Consider the following 18494-nt stretch of genomic DNA (forward strand, 5'->3'; position numbering starts at 1 on the left):
GTGTATGCTTTTCAAGGCCCTGGTGGTCTAAGGGACAAGTACACAGCAAATCCCAGAAGAGGCAGACTGTGAAAAGCCACATGAAATAGACCTGAGCTGTCAGAGGACAGGGCATTAAGTGGAAAGAATGGCCCATTTCCCAGCTAGCAGGCTAGAGGCAGTTGTCCCTCCATTTAAGTGGAATGACCCAGGAAGGCAGCCAGTGGAAGAGGTATGGGAGACTAAAATGTAAACTGAGATCAGGTTCTGGGAGGCTCATCTGACAGAAATTTTGAGGTGCTCTTTGGGACCTTGAGGTTTCCTGTGAGCACCTTGGGGAATGACTGGGAGAATGCAGCACCACAGCCCCCAGTCTGAGTTGAGGGGTATATCTTCTTCACATCCTAGGTAGGCTTCCTCTAATGTTACATTGTAAGGAAGGAAGGGTCCCCTGGGTCCAAGAAATCTTAAAACTATGTATTTTATCTTTAAACTGCCTCAATAATTGGCATAACTGAGCTTTGAAGTGATTTGTACAATAGCAGTAATAATGGTGATGATTTTGATAAAATCATAAATAACATTAATTATATTCCGTGTACAAGGCAGCATGCTAAGTAGTACCTGTGCACTTCAGGTGTGTGCTGTCATTGCTCCATCTTATAGATGAGCATGTGAAGCTCAGGAAAGGTACAGGCTACCCAGAGTCCCTTGATTGGCAGGGCCAGACCCTAGCCTCTTTGTGCCAGCCTAGTTTTCTTTCAGACACTGGGGGCCAAAAAAACCAAGAGACAAAATGGTGTTACTGAAAACAAACCACTAGTTTCATGAATGTTTCTGGCTTCTGAATATACTCTGACTTGAACAGAAATGGAAATGGGATTTGGGTAAAAAAGTAGAGGGTCTTTTGAGACAAGTTAGAAAGACCAGACTTCGAGGGGTGAAGACTTTTGGGGGGCCCTTTGGTGTAAACAGGAAAGTAGAGATTCTCCAAAGCAGGGGGGTTGACCTCAAATGGAGGATTTTCAGCAATGACCCCAGGCAAGAAAGTATACTCAACTCCATCCACACTGGACTCTTGCACCTGCAGACACTGTCCTCCTTGGCTTGGGAAGTCTGGGGGCACTCAGACTCCAGAACAGCGTTCAGACATAACACTTCCTTCCTTTGCTCAGACTGAAACTCCATTTGTCTATCTCCTTTTCTGAGGTCTGTGCTCAGAATTTAGGGTAACCCACACCTCTAGGAAGGTGTAGTACTCTCTCCCAAAGGGACTCTGGATAATCTTTATAAAACTTGAGGAGAAGCCCCTCAAAATTCCCTGAATATTCCCATTGGATGGGCAATTAACCTCCAGATAAATAAGGTGCTGTGATTTTCTCTGAGCACAGTATCTTACATTCTTAGTAGTACAGAAGGAGGTCAAATCTTAAAAGCTATACAACCACACACTCCAAAGAAAGAAGCTTAGAGTGTCCCTCTTGGCTGATATGTGCCAAGATGAAATTCTGATTGAGGCTGGACTGTCTGCTGTAAATCCTGGTCTCTCACTGGCCCACTTGTCTCCAGGACTCATATTTTGATGAAGAAACCACACAGGGCAGGGGAGATGAGCTCAGGGGCTTGAGGGCCACCTGATCATATCTGCTCATTGGATGCCTGGAGGACTCCCCCTGGTGCTTCATGATGAAAAGGACACTTGTGGCTACTGGCACTCTTGCTGTTCTCTCTGCCAAGTGGTTACAAGGTCTTACTAAGGTGGAGACACCACTGAATTTTGAGGCCATCATAAGTGCTCACTCCAGCTCTGGCTGGCTATCTTGTGTGTGGGGGGTACATGCTGAGGAGTCTGCTTTGTCCCCTATCCCCAAAGCTGCCCACCATGACTCCAAAGCTAAGCCTTAGTTGATTGGACCAGAAGCAGCCACTTGACTGTAGTTGTGCCACTCAGTTCTTTTTCTCCACCACAACCTCATAGCCACGCCTCAATTGATTAGACGAAGTGTAGCCACAGGTAGACCAATCAGAGTCTCCCTCTTGAAAAAATCAGCACTAAATTCAGATATGGAACAGCTGTGTCTGTTCATGATTGATGGATCTGAAATAAGTCTATACCCCCTTATCCATAATCCAGAATTCCAAAAAGCTCTGGAAACTGCAAGCACGTTCTTATATTTGTGGCAAACACATTTGGCAGCCAAACTGGGCTTGACTGACATGAGGCTGTTGGTAGTGTGCAGTATCCTCATTAGAGATTGTTCATGGATTACTTGGTAGAGACATCACATGCGTCCCTGGACTGTGGGGTGCTTCCCAGGGCTCCACTGGGAGTATTAAGTAATATACGGTCGATATACTGTTGTTACCTAACACCAAAAATGTTTGGCCATATCTGGCCCCAAAGCGCTCAGATAAAGGATAAAGGTCCTTTATCAGGAAAGGTGCTGTGGGTGACCCATCAGCCTGCATGTGGACAAATCATGAGAAAGCCAGTCTGAAGGTGGGGGGCAGGAAGATACAACTCACAAACACATTAGTTGTGGTGGGCATGGAGAGGGGGTTCAGATATTTTCAGAGGCCCTGGCCTCAGACCCTCATCCGGGCCCTCGGGATCTGAGACACCCTTCATCTTTGCAACAACTTTCTCTTTTTCATTAAGCAAGTGGAGTCAGCTTGGCCGAACTGCAGTCAGAGAGTCCTTAACCATCATACCCTCCAGCCCCTGGAAGGCTAAGACCCAGAGTGGCTTCTGCCATGCTGGGGAGGCGCTGGGAATGCACCTCCACGTCCAGACATGGCCTTCGCCAAGCCCTCCGACACTTCAGTGGGCATGTGGCCTGCTGGCTTGGGCGGGAAGGACTGAACTCCTGAAGGTTTCTACTTAAATGAGATTCCATGGGGAAAGCAGAAATGGGGTGGGTCTGGCAACAGGGCATCTCAATGGGTTTCTGTCTAAAGGCTTTCCCACCCAGAACTATTTTCTAAGGAGAGCCTTTGTCTTCTTTTGGAGGTGGTATGGATTTGTGGTCCTGAACCCTCTCTTGGAAAATCTACCTCTGCAAGAATTCTTTTTTTTTTTTTTTTCAGCAGGAGAAAAAAGAAAAAATATAGCTTCCCCTTTCTTGAACTGTGCGTCACTCGCCAAAGAATTCCGCAGTGATAGCAATGCTATGAATAGGGCAGTCATAATGGGCTTCGAGAGAGCCCAGAGCCCGACCACAGGAATCGTTCCCATCACGGCTGAGCTAGAATTGGGCCTTTTATAAGCTGATTTTTCAGAAGAACGCACTTATAATCTGTATTCTCCCCCTTGCCCTCCGAATTGGCCATTTATTATTTTGTTTTCATCCTTGTTAAATGCTCCTTTCACAAATGCTGGCTTCTGTTTATATTTGACAGGGAAATGAAACCAAATATGCAAGAAGTCATGACAATTCCACCCCGGAGGAGGAGGTGTCAAGCTACCCTTGCAAAGCCCTGAACTTGGGGTCCCTCCTTCAAAGACAAAATGCATACTGCCCGCTAGCTGTCCTTATCAAATAGGGTAGCACTTTCCAGATCAAAGGCAGTAGCACTCTGGCTATAATTATTGATGGTTTTGGTAGAGAGACATGAAAAGTGAGTGGGCAAGAACATATTCTGAATCCGGCAAGCTTCCCCAAATCGCTGCCCTGAGAAGCTTCTTTGGAGGGGGTTCCAGGGCAGACATCAGTTTCAGCCACTGTGATGATAAGAGAACTAAAGAGCTCAGTGATCCAAAAGTGGTTACAAGTAAAATAGAAGCTTAATCTGGACTTGGAGAAATCTGTGGAAAACCAGCCATTTAAGTGGGATTTCTGCATCGAATAAAAGAGAACTGAAGGCTGAAGCAGACCAAGGAAAGAATAACAACTCTGTGTGCATAGCTGGGTGGAAATGGGTGAGTCTTTCTTAGATCTGACCTCTTTTTGCTCCTGACAAGCAGCAGAGGACACGACAGAGGGCCTAAGGAGTCTTTACCCAGCAGGCTGGGATGGCTGATGGTTTGGAAACAAGTCTGCTCCGCATCAGAACTCACTGCAGTGCTGGAAACAGCTTCTGCTTGGGGCTTGCTCCCTCCAGATTAGGGGCTTGAATGTGCTCGTGACATGTGGAAGCCTCCTGTGTCTTCCTGCATCTGAGGAATGGCCGGGCAGAGAGAAGTGAGGATCCTGGGCGAGCCCCTGCGTCCAGCTGCATGTGTTCCTTTGGGGAGGGCGAGTCTGCTCGGCCTCCTCTCTCCTTGGTCTGCAGAAACAGCTGAGGGTATGGAGGCCGCTCTTCTCTTGAAGTCTTGGTTAGGTGATGGTATACCTACAATCACACAGCTCCAAACGGTGGTGTTCTTTTTTAAAAAGGAAAAGGTCTGGGGAGCTCCCAGATGCTTTTAAATGAGCCCATAGCTGAGCGGGTCGGTATTATCTGCGATGATTTAGAGCATCTCATGTTATTTTACAACTCAGTTCAAAGCACGTGGGTCAGGTTGCTGGGTTAAAAGCGACAGGTCTGAGGCCATTACTCCCTGTGATGCCTGGGTCTACTCCTACAGCTAGGTACACTTGACCCTGTAAGAACAGACTGCAGCATATAGATTTTAGAAGTTCTTTAAACCACAAAGAAGAAACCTAAGACCTGGCACAGGAACTTCATTCTCCTACAGAAGCCTTAGAGACTCTGTTACTGCAGTTCTTATTAAAGCCTCTTCACTTGATACTTCTGAAGTCATGCTCTCTTACTCGAGTATGGGAAGCCAGATGATAGCTGGTTATTTTCTGAGTCACCTCCTCCAGAACTGGGGTCCCTCCCTGCTTCTTATCAGCTGCAGGGACTCAGATAGGTCCCATGACCCGTAACCTCTCCTCTCTGCATGGCTCATTATGCATATTAATTGAGATGATGTATGCAGAGCTAACCTGTGCCTGGCATATGATGTGCTCAACAAATAGGACCATATTGTCATCATTACAATACAGTCTTATCTCCAGGAGACAAAAGTCTAAAAAACCCTGAACTAGGCCATGGCCACAGGAGGCTGTGTGGGTGGGTGGGTGGGTGAGGGGGAGGTTGGGGGGAAGGCAGTCTTTATCAATGATAAATAGACATCACAAATCCTACAGACAAGATATACCACCTAGAAGTTTATCAGCCACTGGAAATGCCTGCAGCGGCCCACGGGGAAGCCTCCCTTGAGTTGGGAGAAATCTCTTGGAAGGAAAATGTGACCTGTGCCTATCATCGTCTTCGGCGAGTTGTGAACTGGCCTCCAAACTTTTTTTTTTTTTTTTTCAAACACTCTAGGCAAAGAGTAAAAGCCAACCCCAAAACGAACCGAGAAAGAAATGCAAGAAAGCATCAACCTTGGAAATAGAGACAGCAGACACAGAGACCCACCATCCTGTCCCTGCAGAGCCTTGCTCTCCTCAAAGCTGGCCCTGGGCCCCTCAGCACATGGCACCGTGCGGCAGGCCGCCAGCACACCCGCCTCGCTGCAAATGGGGGTGCAGGACAATTCTGGTCTGCTGCCCGCCTCACAGCTGCTTTTAAGAAATCTCCCAGGGCTGGGTCATCCAAGTTCAACCCCACTGCTCGAGAAGCGGGCCCACTGCTGCCTGGGGTAGCAGGACTGGAGCGTCCTGTTGGATGGATTGCTGGGAAGGGGGGGCCCTGTGGGTTTTCCCAGGAGGTGTTTACATTCTTGGAGAAGGGGGGGGCACTGTGAAAGGACGTGCCATATGCCTTTACCATCAACCACTACTGCTGTCAGCAGGCCCTTCTTCTTGCTGCTGAGCCGGTCATGCGTCTGGCACTGCTGGTCCCGGAAGCTGGGCAGGCCCTTGGGGCAGGGAAGGTTCTCGCAGACGGCGTGCTCCACACTGGCGCCCAGGCAGTGCGTGCCTCCAGGCCCAGGGCTAGAAGGAAGAGAAAGGTCCGTGTTAACCAGACAGTGCTGTGGAAACAGCAGGGGCGTTTGGATTTTGCCTCTCTTGCCAAGAGGGGGAGGGGCCAGGCAAAGTTTCCAAAGCACCCTCCCTCTGCTCTTACACACCATATCTCGGCAATCCCAGCCCCGTGCTGACGGCATGTTTAAGTGAGCCATCAGAAAAATGCATCCAAGAACTGTAAATCAGGGTCCTCTGGAAATAGAATACAGTGAGTATAAGTTCGGCAAGATCCACAAATTGTGTCTTTCATCTGAACCTAAAACTTGGCCATCTGTAATACCGAAAACCCAAAGGGGAATTTTTAGTGTGTGGGGTTTTTTTGTTTGTCTGTTTGTTTGTTTTATTTTTCTATAAAACAAAGGCCTTTAAATGGCTCCTGCATACATTCTGGAGGTCGCTAAGTATGAGTAAATAGCTCGTTTCCTTTATAATAAAAAGAATCAGAACGATTAATTAACTTGTTCATGGGCTTTGGGTGGAGACTGGTCAGATCCGGGCTCTGCAACCTTTGCTGGGGCAAGCGTGAGACCAAATGTGATCAATGACACGGCATGGGTCCCAGCTCTGTGCTTAGACTGGGGTTCTAAGCAGTCCCGGAGACTCAGCTGTGTTCTCTGGCCTAGCCCATGTATGTGAGGGGCACTGAGGAGGAACAACAGGATGCTGGTCCAGCTGTGGCTGAAACGTGGCTCTGCCCACCGCTTCCATGAGGCCCTGGGGTGTCCCCATCAGGCTCTGAACCGAGCAACCTCAGTGGCTCCTTTCATTTCCACGAGACCCAAGTCACCATGATGGAGTACCGCTATTTTCTCCCTGTACTTTTTACTGAAATTGAGCATTCAAGAGAAAAGAATGCAAATCACAATTGTTTTGCTCAATGGATTCTCACAAATTGCATTTACCTGTTGGCAAGATATTTTTGACACATTAACCATTTCATACTAAGTATTTCTTTTCCTCCCTTTGCCATTCCTTGTGTTTAGACAACTGGAGGCCACCCTCTGATCACATGAGGGGAGATCTATCACAGCAGAAGTCCTCAGGCTTTTGTGTCACAAAAGTCTACACCAGGGGCTCTACAAACATTTTTGGCAAAGGGCCAGATGGTGAATATTTCTGTAGGAACTACTCAACTCTGCCACTGTAGCAAAAAAGGAGCCGGAGATGATGCATAAACAAAAGGGAATAACTGTGCGCCAATAACACCTTATTTAGAAAACCAGGTGATGAACCAGATTTGGTCCATGGGCCATTGTTTTCCAGCTCTTTGTCTGCATAAATGTGTTGGAGAAAACGTCTGGAATGGGAAGAAAGGCTTCTTTCATACCCCTATGACCATTTCATATACACCAGACAACATCTCTCTCACCTGGGCATGGTGACAGCCTTGTGAGAGGGTACATACTGGTGGATCTAGAGAGGGACCCTGAGTTCTGATCTCCAAGTTAGGAAATAGCAGAACCTCTCTGAGGTTTACAGGATCTGAGAACAGAGGGACCTTTTGTTCTTTTTGCTTCCCAGAGCACAAGGCAGGCAGCTGGATCTCAGAGAAATGATTGCATGGCATAGAGAGAGTCTCAGACAGCCTCTCCAAGAACCTAGGGCCTGCATACCAAGTGTGAACAGATGAATGGGTTCCTATGCCACAAAGCACACTGTGGAAGACACAGAGAGGGGAAAAGCCATGCGGACCAGCAGGAGGACATCTTCTTTGTAATAGACAAGTTCCCATGGCTGGGATCAGAGAAGGGATGGGTAAGGCTACAGATGCTGTATGGTGAGAAGTTCTGGGTTGAATTGTGTCCATCCTAAAATCATATGAAGTCCTAACCCCAATGCCTCAGAATGTGGCCTTATTTAAAAATAGGACCACTGCAGATGTAGTTAATCAAGATGAGATCATACCAGAGCAGGGTGAGTTCCTAATCCAATATGACTAGTCTTGTTATAAAAAGGGGAAATATGGAGATGGAAACACAGAGGGAGAGCACCATGCAGAGATGAAGACAGAAATCAGGGTGATGTTTCTATACTCTAAGGAACGACAAAGATCACCAGCAAGCCACTAAACAGTTAGGAGAGGTGCAAGGAACAGATTCTCCTTCACAGCCTTCTGAAGGAACCAATCCTTCCAAGACCTTGATCTGGCAATTCTGGCCTCCAGAACTAGAAGCGAAAAAACTTGTGTTGTTTATGCCACCCAGTTAGTAGCAGTTGGTCATGGCAGCCCTAGAGGACAAACACCAGACGACACAAGGATCACTGAACTTAGCTGCAGACTCAGGGAAAATGGGGCAAAAACTCCGGAAGTGATTAAGAATCCAACATGGACTAGAATGGAGTTCAAAACCACAAATTAAAAAAAAATCAAAAACACAAATGCAAATGAAAAATTGGTTTCTAGAAAAATAAAGAAAGCTATGTTTTCCTACACACTTCAGGGTGTGAACTGAGATCTGTGCACATCATGTAATTACACTCCTGAGATGTCACTGAGCTTTATTTTAGCTTCCATTGTACCCACCTGTGTCAATTGTTTTTTCCAGGTTTGCATCTGACTGACCCTCATAAACCAACTAAGTTTATGGTTAATAGCAGGTTGGTGGAGAGATTAGACAGGATGAGAAAACTCCTGGATCCAGGAGAAAGTGGGTCTGGAAGCATTCCTCATGTGCCTCAGGGTGCTTTCTTCCTGAACTCTGTTTATCTTGTTTCTTCTCCCTGTCCCTTCTCCCACGGGCAAGTCCCCTTTCAGCCACCCATCTAGCTCACTGTCCCATCTTCTCCACCCCCCACCCCGACTCTCTGTCCATCCTTGAGGCCACCTCCACCCTGCAGCCTCTTTTTATTTTCTACCTGGAGCCTGCCTGTCCTGAACCGGCTTGGTTCTCTGCTATACTGCTTATCATCAACCTTGTGAAATGGTGAGCTAGATTTCTGTCTTCCTCCTACTTTTCTGTAGCTTTTAGCAGAGAAACTTGCACAGGCAAGTTAACAAACCGTTAACAAACGGTAGTTAGACTGAGTTGAACTATATTATCAAAATTTATCTTAAAATGACCAAAAGATAGGGGCGCCTGCGTGGCTCAGTTGGTTGAGCGTCCAACTTGGCCCCAGTCATGATCTTGTGGTTAGTGAGTTTGAGCCCCATGTCGGGCTCTGTGCTGACAGCTCAGAGCCTGGAGCCTGCTTCTGATTCTGTGTCTCCCTCTCTCTGCCCCTGTCCTGCTCATGCTTTGTCTCTCTCTCTCTCTCTCTCTCTCTTAAAAATAAACATTAAAGAAAAGAAAATTTTTAAAAAATGACCAAAAGACAGAGCAAGGTCAGGAAGATGGTGGAGGAGGAAGCACCAGGGATCCATTTCTCCACTTTGATGATAATTGTATTGGCAAAAACTGTTTGAAGTGACCATTTTGAAATTCTGGAGTCTGTTTGAAAGCGTGCAACCTACTGGAAAAAGTTTGGCTGGTAAGCTGTGGTGAATTTAGATAAATTTCAGCCTTTATTGTGGTAGTGGCTATCTGTCCTCCACACTCCAGCCCCACAGCAGGCAGCTGTGCCTGTATTCCTGATGTGGCTGGCTGGAGCCAGGGTGGACAATGAGAACCTTATTCTCCAAATACTGGGGTTCTGTTCTGATTATTCAGTGCTACTTTTGATTTCTGAGATGTGGGGACAGAGGGTGGCCACCATTGTTGCAACTCCTCTGAGCTGGAGTGACTTCCAGGGAATTTCAATGAGCAATACATTTTTCCCTTCTTTTCTCCCTTTTGGGAATCAGATATTTAAGGATTAAGTCATTAAGAAGCAACTGCACATATGGGAAAATTTAGAAAGCCACCAAGTATGCTCAGGGAAAGATGAAGTCTCATTAAAGGCTTGAGAAAGACCTTATACTTTCACTTAGGGTTGATCCCCAGCATAGAGAAACTTTTTAACAACAAAGAAACAGCAAATCATGGGACGGGGGGAAGCTGATTATCAAGGCTACATTATAAGATTCGAATGTCCAGTTTTCAACAACAACAACAACAACAACAAAATCACAAGGGATACAAAGGGAAAGGAAAGTATGGTCCAATCAAAGGAACAAAATATATAAGCAGAAACTGGGTCTGGGGAAACTCAGATGTTGGGCTTATTAGACAAAGACTTAAAACAACTGTCTTAAAAATGCTCAAAATACCGAAGGAAGATATAAATAAAAATGATGTATGAGAAAATGAGAGTATCAGTAGAGATAGAAATGATAAAAAATTAAATTCCAGAGTTGAAAAATATAATAACAGAAATGAAAAATTCACCAGGTGGTTCAAAAGCAGATTTAAGCAGGCAAAAGACAGAATCATCAAATTTAAATGTAGGGCAACTGAATTATTGTGTCTTGGGAGTGAAAAGAAAAAGAATGAAGAAAAATAAACAGAGGGGATCTGTGGTAAATGACTAAGAGAGCCAATATACTCATTATGGGAGTCTCAGAAGGCGAAGAGAGAGGAACAGAGATTATTTGAAGAAATAATGGCTGAAAGCCTCCCATATTTGAAGAAAGGCATGAATCTACAAATCCAAGAAGCTCAACAAAATCCCAGTAGGATAAATTCACTGATACATTTTTCAATCAAACTGTCAAAAAAAAAAAAAAAAAGAGAGAGAGAGAGAGAATCTTGAAAGTAGCAAGAGAGAGTCAACAAACACCACATACAAGACAATCTCAATAAATTATGAGCCTATTTCTCATTAGAAACTTTGGAGACGAGAAGGCAGTGGCTTTATACATTCAAAGTTCTCAAAGAAAAAAAATCTATCAACTAAGAATTCTATATCCAGCAAAACTGTCATTCAAAAAAATGATGGAGAAATTCAGACATTTCCAGATAAGTAAAAATTGAGGACATTTTTGTTTGTTTTTATTTTTTTAATGTTTATCTTATTTTTGACAGAGAGAGACAGAGCATGAGCAGGGGAGGAGCAGAGAGAGAGGGAGACACAGAATCTGAAGCAGGCTCCAGGCTCCAAGCTGTCAGCACAGAGCCCGACCTGGGGCTCGAACTCACAGACTTCGAGATCATGACCTGAGCCAAAGTCGGACGCTCAACCAACTGAGCCACCCAGGTGCCCCTGTTTGTTTGTTTTTACTACCAGACCTGCTCTACACAAAATACTAGAGAGTCCTTCACAGTTCAAATGAGAAAATGCTAGATGGTGACTTAAGGCCATATAAGGAATTAAAGATCTCCAGTCAAGCAGGCATGATGCTAAGCTTTGTAAGCACTAGAGTGATGCTAGAGAAAGAACAGACTTTTCTCTCTGGTTCTGGTAATTAACTCCTTTCAGCAGACTCCTGCAGTGGCCTGTGATGCAGGCTACTTCCCTAGGGCAGCATTCATCCCATAGGGCACCTTCCAAGAACACCAATGCTTTGGGGAAATTCCCAGCCTGGTTTCAGGTGTAGTTTCTCCCCTTGGATAGCTTTCCCTAACACCCTTTAGTGTGACTTTCCAGAGGGTTCCACCAGTGCGCCATCTCTGCAAACTTCTCCCTCATCCAATGAGCCTTAGTTTCATCCACTCCAACAAAGTCCAAGGAATCTCACCCGTGTGTGTGTGTGTGTGTGTGTGTGTGTGTGTATGAGAGAGAGACAGAGAGAGAGAGAGAGAGAGAAAGAAAGAGAGAGAGGGAGGAAGGGAGGGAGAAGGAAAGGGAGAGGCAGAGGAAGAGAGGGAGGGAGAGGGGGGGGGAGAGGGAGGGAGGGAGAGATGGGCACCTTCATCTGTATTTGTTCCTTCTTTGGGTACTTTGCCTCAGATCCAATGACAGTGGCCACTTTTATATTTGCTCTTTCAGTGCTCTTCCGGTGTTCTCTTTATCTCTTAGCAGTTAATTCCCATTTGTCCAATCACCTGTTATAGCTAATGTTTTTTTTTTTTTTACATTAAAATTTCCTGCTCAAAAAGAAAATGACTCAAAGCATTGATTTTTCTTGTTTTCCTTTGGGTCATTATTTGAACAACATAGGAAAAAGAGAGAAGCAATCCATGAGTAGCATGATTTCTTACCCAAATCATCCCAGTATGTCAATCCATGGCCAGCCCCTTCCTTCTTCATGACTGTGTCTATAATCTGGGTTATCTGAGAGCTACCACGACACCACTGATGGCTTCCCAGGTATACACTGGTGTGAGACAACAGAAAGACACCCTCCATATAGGAAGAGAGAGGAGAATCAATGTGTGGGAAGGGTGTGTGTGACAGGGTGGTCCACAAACTGAAGTTCTGTGGTGGGAGGACTTGGAAGGAGGGGGCCAACTTCACCAAGGAACCCACGTCATGTGAGTGTGCCAAGCTTCACTTGTATGGACACAAGGGCTTTAGGGAATGCTGTATTGGGGTTGGCAGACACAGGCAGGAGAGATCACCCTCCCCATGTCTGAGGAGCAGAGGGCTGAGGTTCTCATTCACTCTGGTAAGATTCTCTTGGCTACACAGCATGGATAAAATAAAAAGACACCTAGGAAAACCAAAACAACAGAAACCAAGCTTGACATGGCTAAAATGAGGGACAGGTGAAATAACAGAATTCTGGTAGAAAAGAACTGTTCCTTTTTGAGGGCTAAAAGTAGGCCTATGTCCTTCCCTCAGCCTTTCCTAAGAGGGCTGCAAGGCACAGACAAGCCTGCCAGGCTCCATAGCCCCACAAGGACTCACGGAAATAGATGGGGATATGACACAGTAATTTGAAATCTCATCTTGAGGTGAGGTGTGGTCAGCTGAGGACACAGGTGAAGAGCTTATATATAAAGAGGCACTTTAACATACACTGCAATTATAGACTAATATGGCCAGAGGGCTTACCTGTTACCTGTTCTTTAGAACCATTACCTTGATAAATCTATGCAAGACATCTGAAGGGGTTTCTGCCTGCATCCTTCAGATGAGGAAATCAAAGATCTAATATGTTAGAACAAAGCTCAGTGGGTAAGAGGTGGAGATAAGAGGTGTGATTCCCAAGAGGTTCTGGATGCAGCCGGAGCAGGCTGGCAAGGGGGCTGCCCATCAGCTGTTGTGAGGCTGAAGCCAGCCTGACCTACGAGTATAGTTAGCTGGGATGTGATGGACTTTTCAAGAGGCTTCTCTCACATCAATCCTCAATTTCTACTTGTACTCTGTTGGTTTTTTTAAGTTTATTTATTTATTTTGGGAGAGACAGAGATGGCGTGAGTGGGGGGAGGGGCAGAGAGAGAGAGAGAGAGAGAGAGAGAGAGAGAGAGAGAGAATCCCAACTAAGCTCCACCCTGTCAGTGCAGGGCACGATGCGGGGATCAAACTCATGAAACTGTGAGATTGTGACCTGAGCTGAAACCAAGAGTTGGACATTTAACCAACTGAGCCACCCAGGCGCCCCTCTGTTGGGACTTTATAAACATGAATAAAGTAGAAGATCAGATATAAAATGAAATGACTTGAATGGGCACATCATAAGAAAAGATATCCAAATGGCAAACACAGACACAAACAATGCTCAGCCTCATTACTTGGAAAGGAAATGCCAATGAAAACCCCAGGGAGATACCACTCTACACCCACCAGAAAGGCCAACGTGGAAAAGACTGACGATATGGGGCACTGGCGACGCTGAGAGCAAGTGGAAGCCCACTGTGGCTCACGGCAGTGGATATGGTAGGGTTGCTCTGCAAAACCACACCCTCCTTCGGTCACATACACGCACATTAGGAGGCAATGACTCCTACCCGTTGTGAACATACACCTGCCCAACACACACACTTGACTAGATGGGCAGTACTGCAGCAGGAAGCATGCTCTAGAACAGGTGCCCATTTCTCTATGTTATACCTTGATAAAGATTTTTTTTTAATGTTTATTTACTTTTGAGAGAAAGAGAGAGAGAGACAGAGGCATGAGCAGGGGAGGGGCAGAGATGGAGACACAGAATCTGAAGCAGGCTCTAGGTTCTGAGCTGTCAGCACAGAGCCTGACGTGGGGCTCGAACTCACAACTGTGAGATCACGACCTGAGCCGAAGTCAGACGCTCAACCGACTGAGCCACCCAGGTGCCCCCCCTTGATACGGATGTTTAAAAATAAGGGGCGCCTGGGTGGCACAGTCGGTTAAGCGTCCGACTTCAGCCAGGTCATGATCTCGCGGTCCGTGAGTTCGAGCCCGGCGTCAGGCTCTGGGCTGATGGCTCAGAGCCTGGAGCCTGTTTCCGATTCTGTGTCTCCCTCTCTCTCTGCCCCTCCCCCGTTCATGCTCTGTCTCTCTCTGTCCCAAAAATAAACGTTGAAAAAAAAATTTAAAAATAAGGACAAACAATAAGGTAGAGAGGCTTTGGTGAGAGACTGAAAGTGTGGAGAGACAGGTGAGCTCCTGCAGGGCAGGACTGTGGCTTGTTAGGACGGGGTCTGAAGTGCCTTGGGCAGACCCCAGGGCAGAGCAGGGACAAGACAAGGGGTCACTGAGATGAACAGGAACCCAAAGTACTTTCCCTCAGGGGTGGATAAACACATAGAATCAGGAAAAGAGGAAGAGAGACACTCCAACTGAGTGACACATGTTTTTTGCTCTGTTCTACTCAATGAAGATAGATTATAAGATAAAGTCACAAAAGTGGTTCAGACTTGCTCACCATCTGGAGGCACAGACTGCTTAACGGACAGCAGCTCCAGGTGTCAGGGGTAGGGTGGGGCTGCTAACGCCCTTTCAGGGCAGCAGACATCCCAGGTTTAAGGCCTCCCCTTCGAGGTATCCAAGTAACACATGTAACTTAGGCTCAAGTGTAGAAGACTGAGATTTTTAAAAATCCATCCGTGGGAACACCAGGTCACTGGCATTTTGAAAGTAGACACATGGGGGCTTTGCTTTGGAAGCAAAAAGCAAGTATAGGCATATAGCTTCACATCCCACCCCAAGGCTTCCTGCTTGGTCTTAGGAGGCTGACTGCTCTCCTTCTGGATGCTCATGGGGTGATGCTGTGTGCTAACCCCAGCGCATTCCGTATCTATGCTCCACTCACCTTCTGGTCCTTCTCTGACAGAGCGGGCTTCTCACACAAGACCATCTGAACCCTTTCTCCTGACCGTACTTCTCCAGCCCTCTCCCTGAAACACAAGCCTCCTGATGGGGTACCAGAATTCAAATTGGAGATGAACTTTCTGCCTTGCAGTCTTTTGGCAGAAACTACCACCCACAGTGACACAAAATTATGGCAGGAAGGGGCGAGCCCAGGAAGCTGGATTAAAAACACGGATGGTCCCCAAGGCCTTGATGTCAGCTGGCAAGAAATACGAATTCCAAGAGCTGTAAAGACCAAGGCTAGAGAGAGAAAAAGGTGGGGTGGGGGAGCGGACTCTCTTGCCAGTATTTTTGGACAGTGAATAAACCAGCTGCAGAAGACGGGGAAGGAGCCAGGAATACAAAGTGAGGTGGGGGGGGTGGGGGGAGTTGGGTAGGGAGAGGTTGGTGGGAGCGTTCCAAGTCCGAGATGTTCATAGCAGTGTGATTCGGACATCCTTGGGAAATCTCAAGGCAGCGAGCCTGGTGATTTAAGGAGTGAGCCAGGCAGAGGACATTGTTTTGGTCAGAGATTGGCTCCAGGTCCTCAATCAGCTGTGCTTTGTAACAAACACCACGTCAGGTTTCTCTGCAAAGCAGGTTAACAACTGTTGCCTGGACTTCGTAAAACGCTGTCTGCATCTCCCCCGGAAACACCTGGGGCTGCTGCTAAACCACCCACCCAAGGACTGGGCACTTCTCTTCCCATTCACCTGGGGTGGTTCCCTGAAAGGGAAGGAACCTTATAGAAACTACCTGGGGGAAAGAGCCTGTTGTTGCTTTCCAGAACGGAAAACAGATCTATGCTGTTATTACGAAAGGTTGGACAGGCTACCAAGGCATAAATATTACAAATGCAAAGACATAGTGTTTCTGTCACATGGAGTAAACAAGGCTGGGCTACATTTTGGACTTTGTTCTTGAGAGGGCCCTGAGCCTCCTTAGTTGTGGCCTACAACTTCGTCAGGGTTGGGCAGGTGTGTGAGAAGGTGACCCTCATGTGTAGGGGAACCTGAACACCACTCATGGCTGTTCACGGCATCTAGGCCTCAGTGAGGTGAGACAGTACAAGAAAGGGGGGGCTAGCTGGTGATCTACCTTCTTGGCATAATAATTTACAATAACCTTTGTGTTTGGTGGGGGGGAGAACAGTATGAAGTGTGTCTTCTGGGGCAGTAGAAAAGCAGAGACTGCTTTTTCTCAGCCAGCATGCATCCAAGTGATGAGGTAGGAAGCGCAGATCAATGAAGACCATTCTGCTATAAGCACAGAAAGGAGAATGGTGCCCAGACAGGTGTGGCCTTCATGGAGCCCAGAGGACAGCAGGGGGAGGACAGAGTGAAAACAAGCGAGCAAGTACAAAAGAGTAATTACAAATTGTTATCATACCTGTAAAGTAGAAAGAGGGTGCTGAGAGAGAGGGTAAAGCAGGCACCCAGTCTGGTGCAAGGTGCTCAGGAAGGAGGCCTGAGAGGACATTTAGTTAGAGACCCAAGGAGAGACACAGGCAAGCTGGGGAGAGGGAAAGGAATACTGACAAGTGTTTGGAGCCTGAAGTGCTGTATCTGAGGACAGAAAGGAAGCTGCAGTGAGTTGAATGGTGGCCCCTTCCCCTCCAAGATAATCCTACTCAGAACCTTCGAATGTGACCTTAATTGGAAAAAGGGTCTTGGTTGATGTAATTAAGGATCTCTTGGGGTGCCTGGGTGGCTCAGTCAGTTGGGCATCCGACTTTGGCTCAGGTCATGATCTGGTTCATGAGTTCAAGCCCCACATCGGGCTCTGTGCTGACAGCTTGGAGCCTGGAGCCTGCTTAGGATTCTGTGTCTCCCTCTCAAAATAAATAAACATTGAAAACAAAACAAAACAAAACAAAACAAAAGGATCTCTTAATCATGAGATGAGGTCATCCTGAATTAGGGTAGGCCCTAAATCCAACTACAGGGGTCCTTAGGAGAGGAGAAGACATACCAAGAAGACCATGTGAAGACAGAGGCAGAGACCAGAGGCAAGTCTACAGGGGCAAAGAATGCCAAAGGGCACCGGAAGCCACCAGAAGGTCAGGGAGAGGCATGGGTGGGATGAATTCTTCAATTTCAAGAAGGAATCAATCCTGCCAATACCTTGATTTCAGACTTCTGGTTTCTAGAATGGGGAGAGGAGGATAAATTTCTGTTTAAGACACCAAGTTGTGGTCAGTTATTACAGCAGCCCCAGGAAATGAATACAGAGGCCATGGTCAAGAGTATGGATTTTATTCTAAGTGCAGAGAGAAATGATTGACAGGGCTGAAGCAGGAAGAAATATAACTGGATTTATGCTTAAGTAGATCTCTCTGGCTCTGTGTGGGAAATGAATCTGGGGGACAAGGAGCATGTGGGAAGCAGGGAGGCCAGTGCAAAAGGTCTGAAAGAACAATGGAGCCTCGTTGCTAGGTTCTAAACCAGCTGTGTGACCACGGGCAAGTTACCTAACCTTTCTACCACTCAATTTCTAATCAGTGGGGCCAAAAAGAATACCTATCCTCATAGGGCAGCATTTTTACATGATTCACTTTCTGTAAATGCATAGGAGGGAATGTGGCACACGGTGTGGGCTCACTGTATTTGCCATTCTTCCCCTGAGAGGACACGGAGGAGGAAGAGAGGGGACAAGAGGACCACTCACAGACTCAGGGGCTTTGGACTGTGGCAATGTCACAGAGGGTGGTGCTATGAACTGAGTGGGGAAGTGGGCTGGGAGGAGAGATCAGTTTGGGAAGGGTCAGGTCCAGGAGAAGACCAAGAGAAGTCGGCGAGGACTTTTTAATCTGTTTTTGCTTGTCACTATAAGCCTATAACTAGCTGAGTCCTTAGTCCAGAGTCAGAGCCTTGTCAAGGTGTGTGAAGGCACCATGTTGGAAAGGTGTCATTGCGAAGGGGCACAGGAGCCAGGAGACCTGAGAACACCAATATTCTCTTTCTGGTCCTTCTACCATTGCCTGCCCCACAGGATGTTGTTGGATGACAGAGATCAGACATAAAGACTTCCCTCTCAGGGATGTGTCAGTGCCCATAGCCATCTGATGTGCTAAGACCTGCATACCCCTCCGTGGCCTGTTGGTGGTAGCCTGACAAATCCCCCCCATTCCTCAATGATAAAACACAGGAAGAGGGGCAAGGAGAGATAAAGTCCATGACCACCACTGGGTGGGGAGGAAGGGCACCTGATAAAGAAGAGGAATGGAAGATTTTTACAACTTTGGGATTTCTGAAACAGCCTCTCTCTTGAGGCCACTGGGTGTGGAGGGATAGCGTGAGGACCCAGCCCATGAAATCCCACAGCAGGCCAGGCCAGGGAAGCACGTTAACTTGGCTTTCTGAACTAGGGGTTCTTTAGGAGTGGGTGGGAAGAAAGCAGCTGGGATGAGAACAGTGGGTAGAGCCAAGGCATGGGGGATGCCTTAGCCAACATCATGCCAAGAAAACAAAGTCAGGGCCCTTAAAA

At 46.9% G+C, this 18494-nt stretch overlaps 1 protein-coding gene across 1 annotated transcript in view; it reads right to left on the minus strand.

Annotated features, from left to right (window-relative positions):
* The window catches only part of ADAMTS17 (ADAM metallopeptidase with thrombospondin type 1 motif 17), a 345055-nt gene that overhangs the window by 119162 nt on the left and 207399 nt on the right, over window positions 1–18494 (minus strand). Inside the window, exon 14 of the mRNA XM_040493411.1 lies at window positions 5740–5906. Coding sequence (XP_040349345.1) covers window positions 5740–5906 — 167 coding nt within the window. The remainder of the gene's footprint in view (window positions 1–5739; window positions 5907–18494) is intronic.

This window comes from Herpailurus yagouaroundi, unplaced genomic scaffold (assembly GCF_014898765.1).
Source record: "Herpailurus yagouaroundi ecotype Mexico unplaced genomic scaffold, PumYag 185, whole genome shotgun sequence".
Lineage (NCBI taxonomy): Eukaryota > Metazoa > Chordata > Mammalia > Carnivora > Felidae > Herpailurus > Herpailurus yagouaroundi.